Source organism: Dermacentor silvarum, chromosome 2 (assembly GCF_013339745.2).
Source record: "Dermacentor silvarum isolate Dsil-2018 chromosome 2, BIME_Dsil_1.4, whole genome shotgun sequence".
Classification (NCBI taxonomy): Eukaryota; Metazoa; Arthropoda; class Arachnida; order Ixodida; family Ixodidae; genus Dermacentor; species Dermacentor silvarum.
In genome coordinates this window covers 24,995,837-25,015,872 of record NC_051155.1, presented here as the reverse complement: position 1 = coordinate 25,015,872, position 20,036 = coordinate 24,995,837, and the positions used below count along the sequence as shown (strand labels likewise).

At 46.0% G+C, this 20,036-nt stretch overlaps 1 protein-coding gene across 1 annotated transcript in view; it reads left to right on the top strand.

Annotated features, from left to right (window-relative positions):
• LOC119439933 (arylsulfatase B) overlaps positions 1-20,036 on the top strand; it is a 322,975-nt gene that overhangs the window by 265,602 nt on the left and 37,337 nt on the right. The window contains exon 8 of the mRNA XM_049661199.1: positions 4,691-4,990. Coding sequence (XP_049517156.1) covers positions 4,691-4,990 — 300 coding nt within the window. The remainder of the gene's footprint in view (positions 1-4,690; positions 4,991-20,036) is intronic.

Genomic DNA, 20,036 nt, shown 5'->3' with positions numbered 1-20,036 from the left:
CTCATGAATAACAGCGGATCGTGGGTTACTGTTTTTCAGTCATTTCAATTTGCGTTTTAAATGGATAACTTTACGTGTAATCCAGGATGTGCTTTTAACAACCTTTTTACATTTGGTCTGTACGAAAGTGTCTATGCAGTGATGGCACATTTCAGTATATTGGCTCCATAGCGCATCAACACCACCCTCATGTTCAATAAAGTCAGTATAACAACTTTGCATGTATTCTACAATAGAGGCTTCGTTAGATCTTGAATAATCCTTGAAGCTTCGTACGGTTGCACGTTTGGGAGTGACACAGATGATTAGAGGAATAGTAACACTTCCAAGATGATGATCGGACAGGCCCTTTTCAATTAAAACAGTGTATTCATAAAATTCGTATCTGACCATAATATTCGTATCTGACCTAAAGTGGAACGAACATGTCAAATACATGTAAAGAGGGCGATGAAAATGCTCGGATACCTCAGACCGAGACTTGTAAACTCGAAACCTGACATAAACTTCTCGTATATAAAACATTTATTACACCAGCATTAGAATAAGCTGGGGTTGTGTGTCAAACTATACTCTGTCTAACATAAAAAGGTAGAAAACATTCAAAGCAATTCATCGTAAAAGAAGGTAAAGCGTGCAGACACGGACACAAGAGGTGAATCACGTTGAATCCATACCAACTATCTCAACTTTCTGTAGTTGTAAGTCCAAAGGAAATCTCTTCGATTTTTCTATAATTGTTACAGCTCGCAGACATCACCTTCGCTCTTTTTACAAAGTGAGGAATTCGAAAACTTGGAAACAAGAAGAATACGGGAAGACTAACTTTATATATTCTTTTTCATAAAAAAAGTTGGTAATAATAAAGCATCGTATATTAAACCAGAATCTAGACGTGCTATGCGCTCATTTCATTCTAAGAAATTGTAGACTACGTAAATCGGATGGACACAATCGGAAACTCATTTTACCACAAAACAATCGGTGGCTCGAATCGGCTGTTCTACATTCTACAATATGGTCTAATAACTGATCAGACCATATTGTAGAATGTAGAACAGCCGATTTATTTCTAAATGCACTGAGGAATCGTCATAACCATGTGTATGTGAGTGATTTTTGTTTTTCCTGCATTTATTGTATAATGATACATATTACCACGTTGTCGTGGCAGTGGACAACCATAGTGGCACAATGCAAATCACAAAACTAACTGTTTATTGGGTGAACCTGTGGCTAGCAAAACGAGTAGCACAATGATAGCGGCGAGCACATTCATCGATCGTGGAAATCTGATCTACGGATCAAGCGTGTCGGCTTTTATATATTGTCAAGGTCTCATGGTGGTAAACACGACGACAGGGACTGTTGAATCAGGAAAAGCCTTTATGGGACAGGAGCATAAAAGCAAAATGCATCTATCAGTAAGGAACACGCACTGCAATCCAAATAGCAAACAGTAACAAACAACAAACTATACATAGAGCGAGTTAATTGAACGTATCCTCTAGAGTCCTCTCAAACGACGTCTTAGAAAGTTCAAAATATTTACATCGAGTCCACCCGCGTTGCCGCGTCGCCTAGTCGTTGCTGTTTCCAACGAAAGGTCGTTGGGCCCGCCGATGTGGATCGCCATCCGTCGTGTTCGGCCTCCAGCTCCTTCTGCTTCCCGTCGTCACAGAGCGTGGCGCGGCTCTTCTCTTCTGCTGCGTATCCCTTCTCCGCCTTGGCCACGTAGCCGCGCGTGGCCTTTTCCACTTCTCTTCCTTTCATATCCTCTGTTCTTTACAATCGGACACTAATATTTTCTAGCTTCTTTCTCTCTTCCACAGCTTCCTCGTGCTTTCTTCTTTTTCCTCTTCTCCCCGTTTCTTTCTTGGCTCAGGACATACATGACTAATCGAAGGTTCCACCGTAATCGCTGGTGCCCGCGCGCCTTCCAGAAAGTACTGCACAATTCGGGTCGCGCATACAATCTATTTACACCAGACTCGGTGACAACACACAAAGGATAGAACCAGTGACAACATTCCAGAAACATCCCAATACAGAAAGGCGCGTCTTGTGCAGAGCGGTAACATTGTAATACACATTGGCTCTTCAAGAACGTTCGCCGAAATCAAACAATTTATGAGCGTGTCATATTATTACAATATTGCAACGTTACTTTCTGTTTTGTTTTCTATGCCTCTGTGATGCTATATGTCGAATTTCTGTTTTGCCAATGACATTCTCTACGCCCACTTCTGCTTAAGGCCTTGTACCCAGGCTAGCAGTACGCAATAAGTAAACAAAAATAAATAAATATACATGTACAGAATTGCAGTCAAAAAAAAAATAGATACAATAAAATCATTAAGCGCATTCTACTTCATGCACCTAACGGCTTGTACAAAATTGCAAACAGCTGCTGAGCTCGAGATCGCGGGATCAAATCCCGGCCGCGGCGGCCGCATTTCGATGGAGGCGAAATGCAGAAACGCCCGTGTGCTTGCGTTGTAGTGCACGTTAAAGAACCCCAGGTGGTCAAAATTAATCCGGAGCCCTCCACTACGGCGTGCCTCATAATCAGAACTGGTTTTGGCACGTAAAACCCTAGAAAGAAGAAGAAAATTGCAAACAAGTATCTCTTGTTGGTTCAAGGAAGGAGGAGGAGAAAGAAGAAAGGAAAGGCAGGGAGGTTAACCAGACGCACGCCCGGTTTGCTACCCTACACGGGGAAAGGGCATGTCAGCCGTGTCTAAAACAGATATGGACAGTCTTGTCAGGGCGCTTGCTAGGCTACTGTGATTTATGCGGCAGAGAAACGGCCACGAGCATTGTCTCATTATGAGTGAAAATAATGCACTGATACAGAAAGGAGTGTAGGTGAAAGTAATAATTTTCCTATAATCCTTTCACATTAAAATTTTTTAAATGTCCTCACTTTCAGTTCTTGCGTATCAATCCCAGCCCCACTTGCAACAAATCAGAATAACTGGAAAGTTTTCGTTACATATTTCCCGGATTCTCCTAAAACATATTACAACACACTACGTGTAACGGCTGCGAAAACAAGAGAGGGATACACCAAGTGATGAAGTTTTAAGCAATGAAACATGTACCCTGTGCAAACGGAAATATTCTACCTGTCTTTCCAGGAATTCAGCAGACAAATATTTTTACAACATGGCACGAAGACAACACTGCCAAAGTACCAACTGAATACTACTGGCATGCATACGATATTCAAAGGCACATTCATAGGGTATATTTAAGGAGTCATGGAACAGCACATACTATAAAGTTGCTCATCTATGTACGAGTAACTACATGTATGAGTTTTCATGTATACTATACCCCGCGAGCGTCATCAAAAATAGAATTGATAGTTCTGCAATGCATCGTATTTTTTCCACGATGTTAACATAAGTGTGTGCTGGGTGTTCTGAAGGTATAAGCCAAATAGCTCAACGAGAACCATCGTATACATTGTCTGTATTTGCGTTCGACATCTATCTTGATTTTTTTTTTTCTTTTTAGTTCTAAACATATGCTCCGTTGGGGGTGTCTGTATTGTATTCCGTGGTCGCACTACCACGACATGCATTCGCAGCCTCTCATCGCTGTTGTAGCACGACACAAGAGCTTTTAATAATTTTAGATTGTACTCCGCAATTATGCCTCTATGTTTTGGGCACAACTCGACATCAGTTCCTTTTTAAATAATTTGTGACGCGGCGCCAAACATGTGAGTCGCGTATGAGCCATGTTGTCCCACATGGCGGCTAGATGCCATATTCGTTCATTCTTTTGGGACACTGTTTTTTTTTTTGTTTCTTTTTTTTTCTTTTGATGTCACAAGCACATGATAATCGACAGGATCTACGTGCACGGGCCAATCCGAGCAAGGCCTCCCCCGTAAAACATAAAACCTGCGCTTTATGTGGCATCTGCTAAGCGTTTTGACCTTTCGCGTCGCGTAAACCACGTGCTCTTGCACGGAGTCTCTCGTTCGTTGAAATTTCCCTCAATTGATTGCAAAGCACTCTCAACTGTGCTCTTCAGGAGAAAGAAATTCTCACAGAAACCATCTCAAGATGACTGTCAACGTAGTAATGCGATTAGCGTTGAAGCAATGCAGCGACTCACCGTATTGCCATCACCAAAAATCGTAGTGTGAGGCGTGTAGTGCAATCTGGCTCCTCTATCACGCTTCCCTCAGCAGACACGACGTGCGATCTAGCAACTACGCATTGAAGCCCGCGCCTGGCGTGTGCCTCAATTTAGATTCAGACAAGATTGTCTGTATACATATGACGCGGGCTCACTTCCACCCAGTACCATAAAATGTTTTATTATGTATTGCTGTTTATTATTACTGTAATAATTAAATTTTGTCATTGAAGTGCTGCACTTACCCAGTGGCCCAAGCTGGCGCGATGGAGGTTCATGGAATAGCAGGACACACCCAGTGACCCAAAGTTAGCTCGACGGTTGTTTTCGAACCTGTTCTCTCAGCATGGCAGCCCGATGCTGTACCCATTATAACATGGTTCGCCGCGACCCAAGCTGCCAGGAAAACGGTTAGAGACACAGGCAGATAGTGCCCTCAATGTGCGTCATGTTCCCAAAGAATGCTAATCGCATTAAAACATGGCAATGACTTATACATGTGCTCCGCTGTGAAATTACGCCTTCATCACCGCAGGCATGGTGGCCGCCCTCGACCATTCTGTAGGCCAGATCGTATCCGCCCTGGACGAAGCTGGCATCCTGAACAACACCTTCCTCGTGTTCGCCTCGGACAACGGCGCCGCCACCACATTCTGGGACACGCACGGCGCCTCTTCGTGGCCGCTACGGGGAGAGAAGGACACGTTGTTCGAAGGTGGCGTACGAGTGCCTGGCATCGTGTGGGCCCCAGCGCCACTGTGGCACGGCGTGGGAACCGAGTACGACAGGTTCTTCCACGCAACTGACTGGTTGCCTACGCTCTACGAGGTGGCCGGTGAGTTTAGCAATGGTAGCAGCCACCAGTCATCGAAGGTCTGTTACGGGTGTCCATACTTCCGACGTTTCGAATGCGAGTTGATATTTCTGTTTCCAACCAGCGCACTATTCACGAAGGTGATGCTTAGTCTGTTCGAATACCGATCGTGGTCAGATAAATTTACGAATTTTCTGCACTTGTTAAAACAGTGCCTGCTACGCAAAAGATGGCCGGGTGTAGAAATCTAGCAAGAACAATATTTATGAATGCCAGACGCGCACCATAGCCGCGTTGTTCAGAGTGGGACGGCGCATGCGCGGTCCTGCCTCACAATGCTGCTCTGCCCGCGCGTGGCCGATACGTGGCCCGCAGTTGGAGGTCGGTGAGGAGGCTGGTATGGCTCGTGGCTTCTTGCGTACTCGGCAACAGATGCGTACCAACTATTTCTCGAGTGGAGGGGGGGGGGGGGCAAACCACAAATCTGACTCTCTCTCTCTCTCTCTCTCTCTCTATATATATATATATATATATATATTTAATTACTATTTTAATAAGTGAAAAAGCGTGGATATGCATCTGTCAGGTATTTTTATTTGTCACAATAGACCTATTTCTCAATAAGACATGGGGAACCATCGAGGCCCGAAAAGTTATTTGAATTTGCATTTTAAATTTCTTGTCGCTGTAAAATCTATATGTGAAACAGGGACAAATTGCATTGAGTGCCCAGAGGTCCCTGATCCTACCCAGTAGCAGCAGTGCAACTCACAAAAAATCACATTTGTTGCAGTCAATTTTACTAATTAAACAAAGAAGTTTACTTGGTGTTTAAGTCTACAGCATAAATGTATCGCTAGTTAAGGTAATAGTACTGTCGAGGTTATACAGAACAAAGTAGAATCAACATAAATTTCTCTCTATACTAAAAAGCAAAAGACGGCAGCAGTGTGCGAACTTGGTGAATTACAACTCGATTTTTAGTCAAGCAGTTTCTTTTTTTCCAACAGGGTTGTACTAAATGTTTCAGTTTCTTCTAATTACATCGCATACTTTGAAAGGTTACCCGTATATTAGTGTTACGTTTTAAACCTTGTCCCCGTGTAATCCTTTGAAGCACTTCTTGCTCGAAATTTTAAAAAAGGAGCAATTCATCAATACACATCTTACTTCGTCAGAAAATTCCATTATCCGCAGATATAAACAAGATGCCTTGTTTAGCTCACCGAGGACACCGGAGAAGCAACCTAAACGCATCCTGTATGGTGCACGGGAACAAATGGGAAAACAAGGTTTTAGTAATTATCTGCAACACTTGCATATAAAGCAGGAAAGCGAGATTTTCGCAACGCATTGCGCTTAAAATTCTCCCTATTTTCATGGAATTTCAAGTCCATATCTCATGCAATTGTTTTAGAAGTCGGGGAAAGCGGTGGTATGGCACCCTGGAGCACTTCAATATGTAACTTTCTACAAAGGCTTGCAATGAACCTACACAGAAAAAAACATTTATTGCTCGTCACTCAAGATATTGTTTCGTACTTCGAATAAATATTAACACCGCGCCCCGCATAGTTTACTGAGGATACCGGGATCAACAACTAAATGCCGAGCATAAAGCATAAAAACTGGGGGAAAGGGAGTGTTCAGTAGCGGTTTTTCGAGTACGTACGCAACCACCGCGTTTCGAATTTTCGGAACACGTCACAATAAGGTGGTCTTCATTTCTTCAAAATATAAAATATCTGCTGTTTTTGCTCCTGCCGGCAAACAAGTAGTAGGGTAGCCCTTATTCAGAAACGGCCTGAAAATTAAATCGATAAAAGCAGACACAGGCCTTTACAAAAAAATCATTTAAGTGTTCTATTGGCACTGAAATGGCTCTGCACGTTCGACCGAGATCAATTTCACGAACATACCACCTCGCAGACCCTCATGTAATGTCCCGTTCTGGGACCTTTGAGGTATCACGAATAAATGAATGTGCACATAAAACCCTAATCCGTTCTAAACTAGAATATGACAGTGCTATCTATGACAACCAACCAGGTTAATATGATTAATTTCCCTCAATCGGTTCAGAACCTTGCTGCCAGTATCATTCTGTCTGACTACTCCTATAATACAAGTGTCTCAGCCTTACAATCCTGGTTGTGTCTTCCCCCGCTCACCTCCCGCCGCAAAAGTGCTCGTATGTGTTTGTATATTTTAGGTTCTTTCATTCGCTGCCCTAGGGCAACCAAATCATCATTCCAGCGCATCGTTTCTCCCGCCATACGCATCCCAATGCTGTGTATCTACCACGCGCCCATTCCACTATGTATGAGTGATCTTTTTTTTTTCTGCGCACAGCCCGAGAATGGAATACCCTTCCTTCTGACATCGCGCTCATCACCGACATATCCCGTTTTAAAACTGATATTGAAGGCCATCTTTCCAGTCACGCCACCTAACCTGTCCCGCCATTTTTCTACGTGCCCACCTCTCATGTAACGTCCCGTTCTGGGACCTTTGAGGTATCATGAATAAATGAATAAATAAATAAGTATACGATAAGTCGTGATTACACAAAAAAATTCGGCAGTTAGACCTGTAAGTGGTTTGATTAGATTTTTGATGGTGGTAAGATATATATTTATACTGCAACGCTACATAGACTATCGATGCACGGAGATTCAGTAGTTCCAGCATTTGATAATCCAACCATTTCATGCAGTAAGGCACACCGATAGTTGGGAGCGGCTGATTAAAATTCTTTATCCAGACCTCTCCCCTCGACCGAAGGTTAAATATTTCAAGCCGATTGTCTTGTTTTTTCAAGTATGGTTAGCCGGTAATTTGTTACGGCGGGAACTGTCCAGCGCCAGGACTTCTGCGCAATGCAAGCGTGTATGGCGAATCTCGCGCGTAGCCCGCTATAGCGCGTCACGAAGAGGCACAATACTCGCTGCCCAAACCGGGGATACGTAGTGAAGAAAAGCATTATTAACGTGTTGACTCTTGAAAGAAATAAAAATTAGCTTCAGCAGTAGTTTTGTTGGACTTTCCAGTGTGTAGCCGAAAGTTCCCGCTTTCGAAAGTGGGGGTGGGGGGGTGGGGGGGCAAATGGCATACTTTGACCCCCCCACTTGCCCCCGACAGTGGGGAGGCAAGTGCCCCCCCACTGCCCCCCCCCCCCCCGGTAGATGCGCCTATGCTCGGCCAGGAATTGCTGGATATGAGGTGTTGTGGACTTGTGGCACATTTGGAATGCTCAACGGAGAGCCAGCAGGGATCGTTTTATTACTTGGGAAAAGCACCCGCGCTATGCGCTGCCGGCGCTTCTAATGACCGATTGCGGAGGGGCGCTGATAGAGTGATGTCTGTTCATGAGTGCCTTTGGGCGCGTGGCAGCACGCTGCTTTAGAAATTTAGTGTATTTAGTTGCAGTTTATTATTCATTCATGAAACAATTAGATTCGAATAATCATACAGACAAGGGTCCTTAAATGAGCGACTGCATCGGGACCCTTCGCTAGCAGTTCCAGTAGAAAAGGGCACAAAACAATGAAGCAGCTAACGAAAGCAAAATATGAACACGCAAAATTTTGTGGCAACAGGAATACATAAATAATCAAAACAAAACAAAATTAACTCTGTAAATACCATACCATAATGAAGATTTAAAGTGTTAAAGACTGTTCACCCAGAACCGGGGGCTATCATTGGCCTGACGGTCTGGAGTTCCACCAGCAAGGAGGGGCCGAGGCAGAGACGAAAGGCGATCCACGTAACGAGTAACAACGTTTACTACATCGTTACGAAGCGGTCAGCTCTACAAGCCTCCTCACGGAGGGCGAAACACAGTCAAGCTTGCTCAAAAGCTGAAAGCCGAAGTTCGTTGGCGCAGGCGGACTTTATATTATAGAGTCTGGAACGCCAGAAAGCGCGCACAAACGCTAACGTCTTTCCGCTGTTGTGTCCCCCTATAGGCTGGTTGCTTTAACGGTTGTGAGCGGCTCCGCGTATTGAAAACGTGCGGGCTTTCGCCGTTGCTTTGGCGGCGCGACATAAATTGTTATACAAAGAGGCCAGTTGTAACAGACTGCCCCGCCGGAGGAGGGAGATCCCGATGGGCAGGGGATGGCATCCGCTGTTCGGAGGGATTGCACTGGTGGTCGTAGCCGCACGTGGTTGCCCAACAGCTCGCGGACCGGTAGAAGGCCGGCGAACTTCTTCAGAAATGTGCTCCGTTGCTCCGTTCCAAGTTGAGAACACCGCTAATGCCTTCTGAGGTCGACCTGCAATCTCGAGTTCACGGCCGGTGTCAGTCAGAACCACACCGAAACGCAACCACTCAGCCGCAAGCAGGAGACACATTCTCACAAAGCTTCACCAGGCTTACTTCCCCATTTCAATGTCGCGCTGATCTATCAAAATATCACAGCAGTACTAAAATCACACATGCACTAGTCGCGCCGCAAAACAAAAGCAAAAGTTTGAAAACCTGAGCCCAGTGGTTATGGTGTTGGGCTGCTGAGCACGAGGTCGCGGGGTTGAATCCCGGCCACGGCGGCCCCATTTCGATGAGGGCGAAATGCAGAAAACAGCCGTGCACCTACATTTATGTGCACGTTAAAGAAGCCCAGGGGTCCAAGTTAATCCTGAGTTCCCCCCTACGCCATGCCACATAATCATATGGTGGTGCTGGCACGTAAAACCCCATAATTTAAATTTAAAGCCCCAGTCAGGAAGAACAACACACACAGTTGATATTGTCGTGGTACAACGCGGACAGAAGACAGGGAGACGTTCTTCAAGAACCAGCAGGACAACCTGTTCAAACAAAACAGAACAGGCACGCGTCTTCGTCCTCGAAAAATTCTACTGACCCACTAAACGGAGTTCATTATTGCCCCCATCGTCGTTGTCGTCTGCATAGAGTACACGGGTCATTTGTCCCTCCCTAAAAGAGCATCGCCCCGATGCTATAGACCAGAAATGTTGTTGCGGAAGTAAGGGTCTCTCGCATAGTCATTGGCTCACATACGGCTTCTTGTGTACAACATGCACAAGTTCAGAACGGTGGGGGCGGCGCCGCGTACAATTGGGACTACCGGGGACGACCTCGTATGTGACATCACTGAGTCGCCGAAGTACGGTCCGAAGTATCGCTTTAACAGCTTCTCGGAGAGGCCTCGTTTCTGTATCGGTGTCCAAACCCACATTTTATCGCCGAATTCATAGGCTACTGTTCTACGGTGAACATCATAGCGACCTGCGTCGTAGTCTTGTTGCTGGCACATCCGCAAGTGCACGAGCTGCCGAGCCTCTTCGGCGCGTTGCCTAAACACATTGGCGTCCGTGTCAGTGTCGTCAAATTTGTGTGGAAGCATTGCATCCAACATCGTTCGTACATCCCGTTCGTGGACTAGGCTGAACGGAGTCATGCGCGTCGTCTCTTGTCTCACCGTGTTGTACGCAGATGGGATATAAGGTACGATGTCATCAAAATTTTTATGTTAAACATCCACGTTCATTGAAAGCAAGTCTTCAATTGTTTTTTAGGCGCTCTGTCAATCGGTTGGTTTTTGGATGGTAGGTGGTTGACTTCCGATGAGCCGTTCCACTTCGCAGCAAGACGTCATCTAAAAGTGCAGCCGTGAATGAGGTTCCTCGATAGATTACTACGACGGTTGGTGCACCATGTCGCAACGCAACATTATCAATGAAAAAGCGTGCCACCTCGGCTGCTGTGCCTCTCTAGATGGCCTTTGTTTAAGCGTAACGTGTCAGATAGTCGGTTGCGACGAGAACAAAGCAATTTCCTGCAGTAGAAGTAAGAAGTGGGCCCAAAATATCCATTCCGATTTGATGAAATGGTGTTCGAGGAACCTGAACGGGTTGTAGGAGGCTCGCTGGTTTCGTCGCAGGCGATTTGCGCCTCTGGCAGTTGAGACAAGTGCGAACGTGATGTTTCACGGCGGTGGTAAGTCTCGTCCAGTAGCTTTGCCACACTCTGCCCAATGTTCGCGTGTAGCCTAAGTGACCAGAAATCACCTCGTTGTAACAGACTTGAAGTACTTCCATACGAAGAGCTGCAGGAATCACGAGCAGGTAAGAGACCCGGTCGAAGAAAAGCTTCTTTTGTAAAGGACTTTGGCCCGTAAACAAAACGATGACAACCTTCTTGCAAAAACTCTAGGTGCTTTCGCAGATCTTGCCTCTAAGCAATTGATTTGTGCAAGCAACTCAGGGTCGTCCCGTTGTTGTTGAGCGATGGCGGGTGTGTCCAGAACATAAAGAAATGCTGTATCTTCTTCTTCGAGTGGAGAAGCCGACTCTATTGGCGATCGAGACATGCAGTCATCACCTGTATGTCGGTTCCCCGACTTGTACATGACCTTCCTGTCAAATTCTTGCAGCCTTAGGCTCCAACGCGCCAATCGTCCAGAAGGATCTTTAAGGTTCGTCAACCAACACAGTGAAAGGTGGTCGCTGATAACTTTGAAGTGGCGGCCATACAAACATGGGCGAAATTTCATAACCGCCCATATCACGGCGAGGCATTCGTTCTCAGTTGTGGAGTAATTTGCCTTAGTGCGTGAGAGCGTTCTGCTTGTGTAAGCAATCACTCTTTCTGTGTCCTCCTGTCGCAGCACAAGAACAGCTCCCAAGCCAACATTGCTGGCATTAATGTGGAGCATTGTAGGAGCGGTCTCATCAAATGGGCAAGCACTGGAGGTGTCTGGAGACGCCGCAAGACGTTAAATGCACCTTGCTCTTCGTCGCCCCATACAAAAGCTGCGTCGTCTCTCGTGAGGCGAGGTAACGGCGACGCAATGCGTTCAAAGCCTGCAGTAAACCGCCGGTAATAGGCGCAGAGGCCGAGGAGGCACTTGACAACCTTTTTTATTGGATGGTACGGGAAACTGTGAGACGGCGGCAATTGTTTCAGAATCCGGGCGGACACCACTGTGGCTGACAACGTGACCAAGAAACTGCAGTTCCCCAAAGCCAAACTGGCACTTCTCCGGTTTCAGGGTGTGGCCGGCGGATCGTAGGAAATGCAGAACCGCTTCAAGCCATTCGAGGTGTTCATCAAACGTTGGGGAGAACACGATGACGTCGTCGAGGTGCACTAAGCAAGTTTTCCACATCATACCCGAAAGCACAGTATCCATGAGGCGTTGGAACGAAGCAGGGGCACAGCAGAAGCCGAAAAGTAAAACCTTAAATTCGTATAGGCCGTCTGGGGTCACAAAATCTACTTTATCTCGGTCTCTCGGGTCTACCTCGATTTTCCAGTATCCGTTTATTAAGTCCATCGAAGAGAAGTAACGTGCCTGTTGAAGCCTGTCGAGGGATTCGTATATACGGGGAAGCGGGTACACGTCTTTCTTTGTCACCTGATTTAGTTTTAGGTAGTCCACACGGAAATGCAAGCTGCCGTCTTTTTTCTTAACTAGATGCCCAGGGACTCATTCATGGTTGGATCGCGTCTTCAAGCATGTTTGTCACCTGTTGTATGGCTTCACCGTCTCTGGGAGCCATGCGATAAGGATTTCAGTCAATTGGTCTTGTCATATCCTCTGTAATTATTCGGTGTTTTATTAGAGGCATCCGACCGACTCTTGACGTCGACGCAAAGCAGTCGTGATACTTGGCGAATAGCGTAAGAAGCCGTTCTCATTCGTACTGCGGCAAAACAGTGCTGACGTCAAGTACAGAAGCTGGCTTTTTGTAGGCGCTTCTTCGAGCAGTGAACAGCAGCCGCGAACATCCGCAACACCGTCAAAATAAGCTACAGCCGTGCCCTTAGGAAGGTGCCGTCGCTCTGTGCTAAAATGTCTTAGCAATAGATTCGTGCGCCCGTCGGTGACATTTACAATTCCTCATGCAACCGAGATACCGTCAGTAAACAACAAAGTGGTTATTAGGTCGGCAACTCCTTCGCAATGAAATGGTACGTCACATGCCACTGAAACAAGGGTACATAATCGAGGTGGGATGGCGACGTTGTCTTGTGTTAGACGAAAGAAGTTGTGTTGCGGCGATAAGCAATGGACTAAACCAGGGCTCTTATAAAACGTCTCCATGTGGTCCGGGATGTTAATTACGGCGCCATATTCCCTTAGGAAATCAATTCAAATAATCAGATCTTTGCGGCACGCAGGAAGAACGATGAAAGCGGTCACGAAAGAAGCTTAATCTCCGATGTTAATTCTAGCAGTACATCTTCCAATAGGAATCCGTAATGGGCCGCCTGCCGTCCTGATGTGAAGTGCCGTCCATGGCATCTTTACTTTCTTCAGGCGGTGGGGCAGTTCCTAACTTATAGAGATGTCGGCACCAGTGTCGACTAACGCTGTCACCGGTTGCCCATCTACGAAAACATCAAGGTCGACGCTCACAATTTCTTCGGTGTCGGTGGTTATCGGCTTCGCGACGTTCTGCAGCGGGAGAGTTGGGGGCTTTTTATTGTCTTGCGGCGGGCCTGTAACCTATACCCCCAGAGGTCGCCGCCTTCAGTTTCCCCGGCGAGGGCTGGGCGACATTCGTCTTTGAAGGTCAACAAAAGTACGTCTAGCAGGTGAAGTTATCTGACGTTGAGGGGTTGGAGATCGGGACCGACGGCTGAAATCAGTCCGATCATTGGCCATGGATTCATTCGGGTGCGCTATGGGAGGTTCCTGAAAAGCAGCGTCGTCGGGGCGGAGTGGGAGTCATCATTTGCACGTCGACCATCAGACCACGAACGAAGAGGCCGAAATGATGTGTCGTCGCGATGCCAGCAATGGCGCGCAATATGGCCGGCAGCTCTGCAGTATGGGCGCCTATCGACGGTGCGCCATACGTCAGTTCTCCGAAATTGCGGCCGTCTCGTACTGTCGTTTTGCGGCGTGGACTAAGGCGCGGCGAACGACGGCGGGCGATATGACTGCATCGGCATCACGGGTGCGCGCCTCAAAGCCTCCTCTTGCGGTGGCGACCAAGAAGCGGATGTCGGAGGCCGGTGTTACGGTGGTGTGGTTGTAACCGGTGGTGGACATCGGACAGCGGCGGCGTAACTCATGGGACGCTGATGGTCTTGAAGATCGGTAACGCCGGTAACGCCTGCCTGATTTCGTCACATACCACTTCGGCGATTGACGCTACAGGTCTATCGAGTGTCGGTGTCAGAATCTTGAATTTCTTCTCTGACGAGCTCTCTGATCAATTCACGCAAGGGGCTCTGATACTCGGCAGTCAATGCGGCGGCATTGATTGCGGTGCTGGTGGACAGTCGATCGTACTGCCTGCATCGTTGATGAAGGGCCCGCTCAATACATAAAATCAGCGACGGTGACTGGTGGATTCCGCACAAGCCCCGCGAACAACTCTTCTTTTACACCTCGCATGAGGTAGCGCAACTTCCTAACTTCGGTCAAGTTCGGGTCGGCTCTGCGGAAGAGACGGGCTATGTCTTCGGCGAACATTGTGACCGACTCGTTGGGTTGTTGCACACGTAGCTCCATCACCTGCTGGGCGCGGTCGCGTCAGTCTGCACTTGCAAAAGTATCTGTGATTTTCTGCCGAAAGTCATTCCATGTCGTTAGGCTAGCTTCGCGGTTCTCGTACCAAGTACGGCCACTGTCGGCAAGGGCTAAATAGACGTGGGAGAGCTTTTGCTGCTCAGTGCACTGGTTAATCTGTGCAACGCGCTCATACTTGTCAAGCCCGTTTTCAATTTATTCGAAGGCTGCACCGCTATAGCGATCGGGAACCAGCGGTTGAAGAACGGTTACCTGTTGTGGACTAGGAGACCGAATGCTTTGGGGTGCTTGCGGTGGGCTGGTTTTGGCCATTGCCAGATGTGTGGAGCCCCTGGAAAGAGGTGATTGAAGAGGGGAGAACTCCAGGTCGAGGCCTAGCAGTCGACGACTGAAGCGATGCACGGGTGTCGTAACTGGTGACAATGCGTCCGGGCTAGATGAACGACTTCAAGAAGGAGTCCGGAGCATCAGGCGCGGTCAGTACCCCGCACCTCCTCCAGTGTCGCGGTACAACGCTGACAGAGCACAGGGAGACGTTTTTCTAGAACAGCACGACCACCTTGTTGTTGTTGTTATTGTTGTTGTTGCCTCAAAACATGGCTCGTACCCACCGGAGGGATTGGCCACATTAGGTTGTTTGAAATGTGCTTCTAACAAAACACAAAATGGGGGAAAGGCAAACATTTAACACAAAGCAATAGTCAACTCCATGCCAACAGAAATTTTGAGAGGGTATATTCATAAATTTAGGGGAAAAAATCAAGTGAAGTGTCCCACGGTTGGTACCCTAGCAGTGAAGCCTTTCTGACGCTTCAATAAACTTGTGGATAGCAGAGATCATTGACCCATGGCTTGTGCCTAATTGACATGCACCAAAGGACAAAATGTTTGGTGTAGAAAGCGCTAAACCCAACTCACTTGTAGGAAATACGAGGAACAACCTGTGGAGGGAGGAGAAGCGGCGGCAAGAAAGAAAGAAATGGTCCATAGTTTCTGGTTCATTACAAAAAGTACACAGGTTAGTTATGGGCAAACCAGATCTATGAAGGTAAAATTTTAGGCGGGGAACTCTACAATGGAAGCTTGATAATGTCACCTCGCATTGTCGTGAAAGGCATTTGCTCGTATTCCACCGGAACTTTAGATGCCGAAAATCCTCTGCGGAAAGTAGGGATGATTTAGTACAATTTAGAAATAAAAAGCGTTTAAATCTAGCACCTGTTATAAAAGCGAAATCAAGCAGGATACTTAAGACAGGACCATTTAGTGAAAATGATGCGCTCGAGTCAGCTGATTCATTCAAAGAAATACCACTATGACCGGGGATCCGTACAAAGCGGACTTCAGACAAATTGTCTGGAGCAAGAGTAGAAAATATACTCAGTAGGTGTGACCGATTTGTAGAAGTTAAATGAGTACAAATCGACAGCGCATCGGTAACAATTATTACTTTCGATGTCTGGGGACCCAATTTTCTAATGGCTAGATTGATGGCTAGAAATTCTGCAAGAAATATTTGGATGTAATCTGCTAGACGGAGAGCAAAATACCAGCTAAGCTGATTTGAAAAGATGCCCACTCCGGCCTTCTCTGCATTTTGTGTAGCGTGCGTAGAAATAACCAAGTAACACTGAAATTGACTACGATGATCTTGAAGGAGACCTTCAAGTATGCGTGACGGAAGAAGTTTTGCGTGTTTTGGAAAAATATTATCAAAAATCAAGTTCACCTTTAACGAATCAGTTTTTGGAGAAATCAGGCACGGTAGGCGAACATGAAGTTTTGATAACAGCGTCTGAACAAAAACTACTTGAGGTTGACGATAACGCCGCCTATGTGTTCGGAAAAATAAATCGGTATAATTGATGAAAACGGAATGCAAACGCGATAGGGATGTATCATAAGGCTTTAGAAAAGTCACGACAGTAAGTTGCTTAAACCTGGACTCAAGCGGGAAAATTCCAGCCTCCACATAAAGCACACCATTAGCCACAAAACATGGCAACCCAAGACAAAGACGTAGCGCTTGCCTTTCTAGCAGTATTAAAGGTCTTAGCTTGTATGCTGCACATCCTGAAAAAAGAACACAGCCGAATTCGAGAATAGGGTGGACGTAGAGTTTGTAAATCATCAGCAACGTACGCGTAGCCGTACGCATACCCGTCTTTTTATTAGTAAGACGGCGCAACAATCCCATTGCAAGTTCTCCTTTCCTAGCATTTGTTTGGAATTGTTGCTGCCATTTTAGTGTACCATCATAGGTTATTCCCAAGTACTTCACAGCTGCAACTTGCGGTATCAGCTCATTTCGATAATGAAGAGAAATGAAAACGGGATTTGATAATGTAAATACAAGTAACGCGCATTTCTTAAGGTTAAGGGAAAATGACAGTCTGTCCAGCCACATCTCGAGTGCAGACAAATAAGATTGTAAAATTTGGTGCAACGTATTGATATCCCGTGATGAGGAGAAAAATGCAATGTCATGAGCATAGAGATAGAGTTGCACATCCTGATGAATTGGGACAGAAGATAACAAAATATTAAACAAAAACGTAGAGAGAACTGAACCCTGTGTTACGCCTCTCATCTCATCTGTTTATACGTACCCGATGTCACCCCATCCTTGAAACAAAAGAATTTTCTATCAGAAAGGAACTCTTCTATCCAGGCCACTATATAGTCAGGAACAGCACGGCTCACTAATCTAGAAATTAAAATTCCATGCTAGACACTGTCACACGCTTTTGCAATATCTAAAGTTACTAAAGCTGATACGTTTCCTGATAATCCTGCTAGTTGAATGCGGCTTTCTAAATCAACGTGAGCTGGCCATATTAAACAATGAGGCCTAAATCCTATTTGTCTCGAGCACCCTTGGAAGAAGTGAGTTCATTGAGCCGGACATGGATTACTTTTTCTATTATTTTGACTAGGTGCGATGTAAGGGAAATGGGCCGAATGTTGTCCAAGGCATATCCGAGGTTTTGATCTTTAAGTAAAAGTACAACTTTTACATTTTTCTAGTAGTCCGGGATCCACGTATATTGAAGGGAACTGTTAACTATATCCAAAAGCTCATTAGGGAAAGAGTTAAGTAATAATTTAATCATAGCTGTTGTGATACGGTCCAGTCTAGGAGCCGATTGATGAGCAGTTAAAATGACATCGGATAATTCCGTCATGGTGACTTCTACAAACTCGTATGTCGAACTATGAAGCCTTCTAGGTCTAGGACACAGCGCAGAAAAACGAGCTTCAAGACCTTTCGCGATATCATCGAGTGAATCTGCCGCTTCTTTGGGGAATATATCCCCCAAAGAAGCGGCGATGTACTATAGTACATCGGAATGTGACCATACGGACTGTTGGAAAGATTTTTTGCTCCGTAGAAACCTAAAAAGTGCAGATCTTCTTTCTGGTTTTGATAAAGATGAATGTAGTCCGTTTTTTTTGTTCCTCTTTAGCTTTTGCCGCAGTTATTTTAAGTACAGCTGCATAGAACTTATAGTCAAGCCAATTTTTCGGTGAATGATTATGTTTGAGACTTTACCACGCTGCTTTTCTGCACCTATAAGCTCGTGTACATGCTTCATTACACCAAGCTGAGTTTGACGGTGAGCTCCCAGACATCACCGTAAACTCAGCGGACTGAATCGAAGAATGCAAAAGCGATACCACCGAGACAGCCCTCCGCTGCTCATCACTAGAGGTTAACGATGATACCCCTGCATTTATAGCTGACTTATAAGTTTTATAATTAATGAGCCATTTTGCCGCACAATAGAAACCCGACGTGAAAGCGTAATTTCAAATGTAAATGATCGCTACTTGTTCCATTATCAAAGGTGTCCCACGATGAAATAACCGTCTGAGCGGAAGAGAAAGTCAGGTCTAATGCAGATGAAAATCGTCCACGTAGAAAAGTAATTTGACCTGAATTGTGACATTGAAAATTGTTACCATTGATCCAATTCCACAACCTCTTTCCACAAACATCCGTTTTCATTCCCCAACATGCATGATGGGAATTAGTCTCCTGCAAGGAGCATTGCATTTGAACAATTTAGGCACATTGAGTCCAGGTGATCAATGCACTTGACTCCATTCGGGAAGTACACATTAGCCACTGTAAACGCAGCACAACCAGGTAATAAAAAATCTAATCCTAAAATTTCAGAGTCCGAACATACATGTTCAAAAGTTACAGTTACCTTGTGGTACATTTTTGATGAAACTAACGCTAGTAGCCCACCGCCTCTACCAGGGCGATCTAAACGAAATGTTCGAAAATTATTAATTATAAATCATTGATGTGATGTGATGAAAGCCATGATTCTTGAAGTAAAATAATATCTGGAAATAGATTATGAACTAGATAAAGAAGGTCAACGTAACCGGAGGATATAGAGCGGCAATTCCATTGAAGGACTCTTACTGATGCTATTGTGATCCTATAGTATGGATGATTCCACGGCAGAACGCAACGCATCCTGCTCGTGGTGTTCAATGTGTTTTTTTTTTCTTTTTTCGCCTCAGATTTAGGAGAATCATTGGGAGACAGTGGGGAACTCTTACATCTATTGCTGATGGTTCCAACCCTCATGTGTCCAAAGGAGGTGCTGGGCACCACGGTCGGTGATAGCGGAGAACTCACGGAGGTATCAGACTTAACCTCTGCCTGTCTGTCCAAGTTTGTTTCTTTTGAATATTGAGCAGAACTAGTAGTTGAATTGGGGGCAGTAACAGTAGAGTGCGATTGCAGGAGGCTGTTGAATTTAGCAGTCAGCATCTCGTCAATGCCTTCGGCAAACGTGTTGAAAAGTCGCTCCATCACTATTGGCATTGCCTTGTCAATAGCTGCGGCTATGGCGGCCGAAACTGTGGCTTATAGGGATGTGGACTGACGGCATGCAGCGGCTTCGTATCCAGCATCACGCTCTTTAATTTGTGATATTGCTTCCGCACGAGAACAGTGGTGTTTCTCTGCAATCTGAAGCACCTGAATCTCCCGCCCTCGCGCAGAACAGTTATTCGTAGCATTAACCAAGCAGCACCTTGGTTCATCTACGTCGCAGGCAGATGCGGGCTGAGAGCCGCCACAGCGGCATCATCTCACAGAAGATCTGCAGGCATTCGCACTGTGTCCATATCTCCATCAGTTTCGGCACTACAGGGGTCTAGGTGTCAACGTCTCCATACGGAATAAATATGGCCATGCCTTCGCCTAGGGCGGGCGCCTTAAGCCGGCCAACGACACAATAACGCTCTCAGTAGGAACGTGGTTATCACCCACTGATCTATTGCATCTGTAGAGAGAAACAGCACCAGCCGGAGAGAGCATCTTCAAGAAGGCCTCAGGAGTGATATTAGTGGGAACCCCACGAACAATGCCCTTCACGCCTGCAAGATGCGGTGGCAGGAAAGCACGAACCGCGATGTTAGCGAATCTCGTGCAGTTGAGTAAGTCATTGAGGCATTGAACGTTAGACGAGTTACACAGAATGTCAGTCTTTCCAAACCGCCTCACCTCCGAGATGTCAATGAAATGT